The following is a 2,957-nucleotide window of genomic DNA, read 5'->3' as shown; positions in this document are numbered from 1 at the left end:
ATATATATATATATATACATGTATACACACATATATGTACATACTTACATCTACATGTGTATATATATGGATATCAGGGTACAGGACGTTAGAACAATAAACTACAGACAACGGAACGAACACATAGGAAAACGGAAAGCCACTTGGAATATTCCTTCATCAGCTGTCTCTATTCTAACCTGACGTTTCGAAGATAAGACAAGAGAGAGAGAGAGAGAGAAAGAAAAAGAGAGAGCAATACATACTATTCTTACTCTCTTACCCTCAATCCTTTCTGTCTTCTACCCTTTCAATTTACCATGCTCCATCGTTTCCCCCCTCTTGCTCTGTGTACCTTTCTTTTGTTCCCTTGCTCCTTCTGTCTGTATCAGCATTTCTTTCTATATATGCCTCCTTTTTCTCTTTATTTTGCTTTCATATCTACCAATCTCTACATGCACACAGACACGCATGCACGCATGCACGCCGCACACACACACACACACATACACACACACACACAACAAGTATAGGGGTTTTGAAGAATGAAACAGAACTCACAATAAGCTCTCCGCCTGGGGCGCGGCTATATATATATATATATATATATATATATGAGGCAGATGGTGTAGCCTCGTTGATGTAACCAAAAACGGATTAAAAAGAACAGCTGTTAACTAATTGAATAAACATCTGTTTCGTCAATTCTCTTATCTGGTCAAAATATATATGTATATAATCTATCTATCTATGTATCTATCATATATACATACATATATATATATATATATATATATATATGAGGCAGATGGTGTAGCCTCGTTGATGTAACCAAAAACGGATTAAAAAGAACAGCTGTTAACTAATTGAATAAACATCTGTTTCGTCAATTCTCTTATCTGGTCAAAATATATATGTATATAATCTATCTATCTATGTATCTATCATATATACATACATATATATATATATATTTTACTTCTTTCAGTCATTGCAGTTCGGCCATTGTCTTAGTGTTTTGAAGCTGGCTTCTTGTTATACCGCTCTCTTTTGCCAAACCGCTAAGTTCCGGTTTAAGAAACTGTTAGAGCGTAAACAAACCAACAACTCTTGTCACACACGCACACACACACACATACACTGATGACCGGATTCTTTCAGTTTCCACCTATCAAGTCTACCCAGAAGGATTTGGTCGGCCCAGCGCTATACTAGGACATCTGACCAAGGGTCCACGCTGTGAGACTGACTCTGGAACCCTGTGGATGGGATGCGGAGTTCTTATCATACGAGAGGGAGAGAGCGATAAACTATAATATCAATAACCGAAACTCAGTAAAGTATATCTATGTATCTATATTTGTGAAGACGCATGGCCCCATGGTTAGGACGTTGCACTCACGATCGACGATTGCAGGTTCGATTTCTGGATGAGCAGCGCATTGTGTACTTGAGCAAAATACTTCATTTCACGTTGCTGCAGTCTGCGCAGCAGTAAATGCGTGACTCTGCGAAGGATTTACCTTCGATCAAGTGAATGTTGGCCTGCTCATCAGGCCAGCGAGGTGGCACATCCGAACCCTAAAACGATGCAAAGTGCATTGTTACCAGCGATGTGTAACAACATTCAATAGGCTGGTCGACCACGAGGTGTATCTATATCAATATTTCTCTCTATATACATACACATATACATACATTTACACATGCCTGCATAAATGTTTGTGCAGATCTATATGTATGGAAATACATATAAATAACAAGCAAAAATAAAATAATGACCGTTACAGTAGCAAAATTTCCTTGTCTTCCTTTGTTGATTGTGCGATGAAAGAGACAATTGCAAGATTGGATTTCACAGACAAAAAACCGCAATGTGTAAATTTAGCCCGCAGCGATATCTAAAATAACTAGAGTTAAATTATTGGTGTCATTTCAATTGGCTACAATCCGTTCTCTAATACCAACATAGCTTTACGCATAATCAAAAGAAAATATTATTTCGTATTAATTATGTCACGTAACTGAAACTATTTCTTTAGATTCAGTTGTGTTCCGCTCTTGGCAACAATATCACTTAAAACCTTCCAAAAGAATATTCTTTAAATGAAGCTTAGATAACTTAGCAAGGCGTCAACCCAAAGAAAGCTTTATTATTACCTCATCAAAGTCGAAAATGATTTCGTTCAAAACGCGTAGGCATTCTACTCCTTGGTTGTTGGCATCGAGTTCCATATAGAATTCAGAGAAATTAGACACCGATGCAAAAAACACGCCCACACGGTTGTATTGCTGACTATATAATTCCTGCAAGAAAGAATGGCAAAAACAAAAATGAAAGAATGTTAGATTTGATCAACCATTTATCTTAGAAAATAACGATTGGCTGAATGAAAATAAAATAAATATAAACATTAAACAATAAAATTAACTGGTTTTGTTGCGAAGAACATTGAAGGCGGATTCTAGATTCTAGATTCTAGATTCAATTGTTTGTGTTATGAAAGGAAACAGATGTGAAAGAAAACAAAAATAAATAGGAAAATAGCCGGATAGTTCAATTCTATCAGAGGCTTATATCATATATTGGCGTTATGAATGACATTCATGAATGCATCTTTCAGACTGTAGGTCGGTCTTTTAGTTTGATTCAATTGATATTGCGAAAAGTTTGCATTCTTCAATGTATTGTCCGCTTGTCTTAGGGAAGGAATCGTCGATAGCAGTATGGAAATGTGAATAACTTTTCAAAAAACCTCCAAAAAACAAGAGAAGTGTTGGCAGTAGAAGGTAGGCTGCTGGTTACGTGTGTGTTCTGTGTCTGCATGATTTTGTTTCCTCGCCTTACCAACAATATGTTGGTCTAACATATGTCTGACTCTGTGTGTGTATGTATTGTATGTATGTATATACTTATACACAAATGTGCGTGTGTGTATATACATACATACATACATACATATATATATATATATATA

At 36.2% G+C, this 2,957-nt stretch overlaps 1 protein-coding gene across 1 annotated transcript in view; it reads right to left on the bottom strand.

Annotated features, from left to right (window-relative positions):
* Positions 1–2,957, bottom strand: part of LOC106868905 (uncharacterized) — a 695,008-nt gene that overhangs the window by 22,107 nt on the left and 669,944 nt on the right. The window contains exon 17 of the mRNA XM_052974592.1: positions 2,140–2,286. Coding sequence (XP_052830552.1) covers positions 2,140–2,286 — 147 coding nt within the window. The remainder of the gene's footprint in view (positions 1–2,139; positions 2,287–2,957) is intronic.

This window comes from Octopus bimaculoides, chromosome 18, assembly GCF_001194135.2.
Source record: "Octopus bimaculoides isolate UCB-OBI-ISO-001 chromosome 18, ASM119413v2, whole genome shotgun sequence".
In the NCBI taxonomy this organism is placed as follows: domain Eukaryota; kingdom Metazoa; phylum Mollusca; class Cephalopoda; order Octopoda; family Octopodidae; genus Octopus; species Octopus bimaculoides.
Note: the sequence above shows the minus strand (reverse complement) of the source record. Positions and strands in the feature narration are given on the sequence as shown.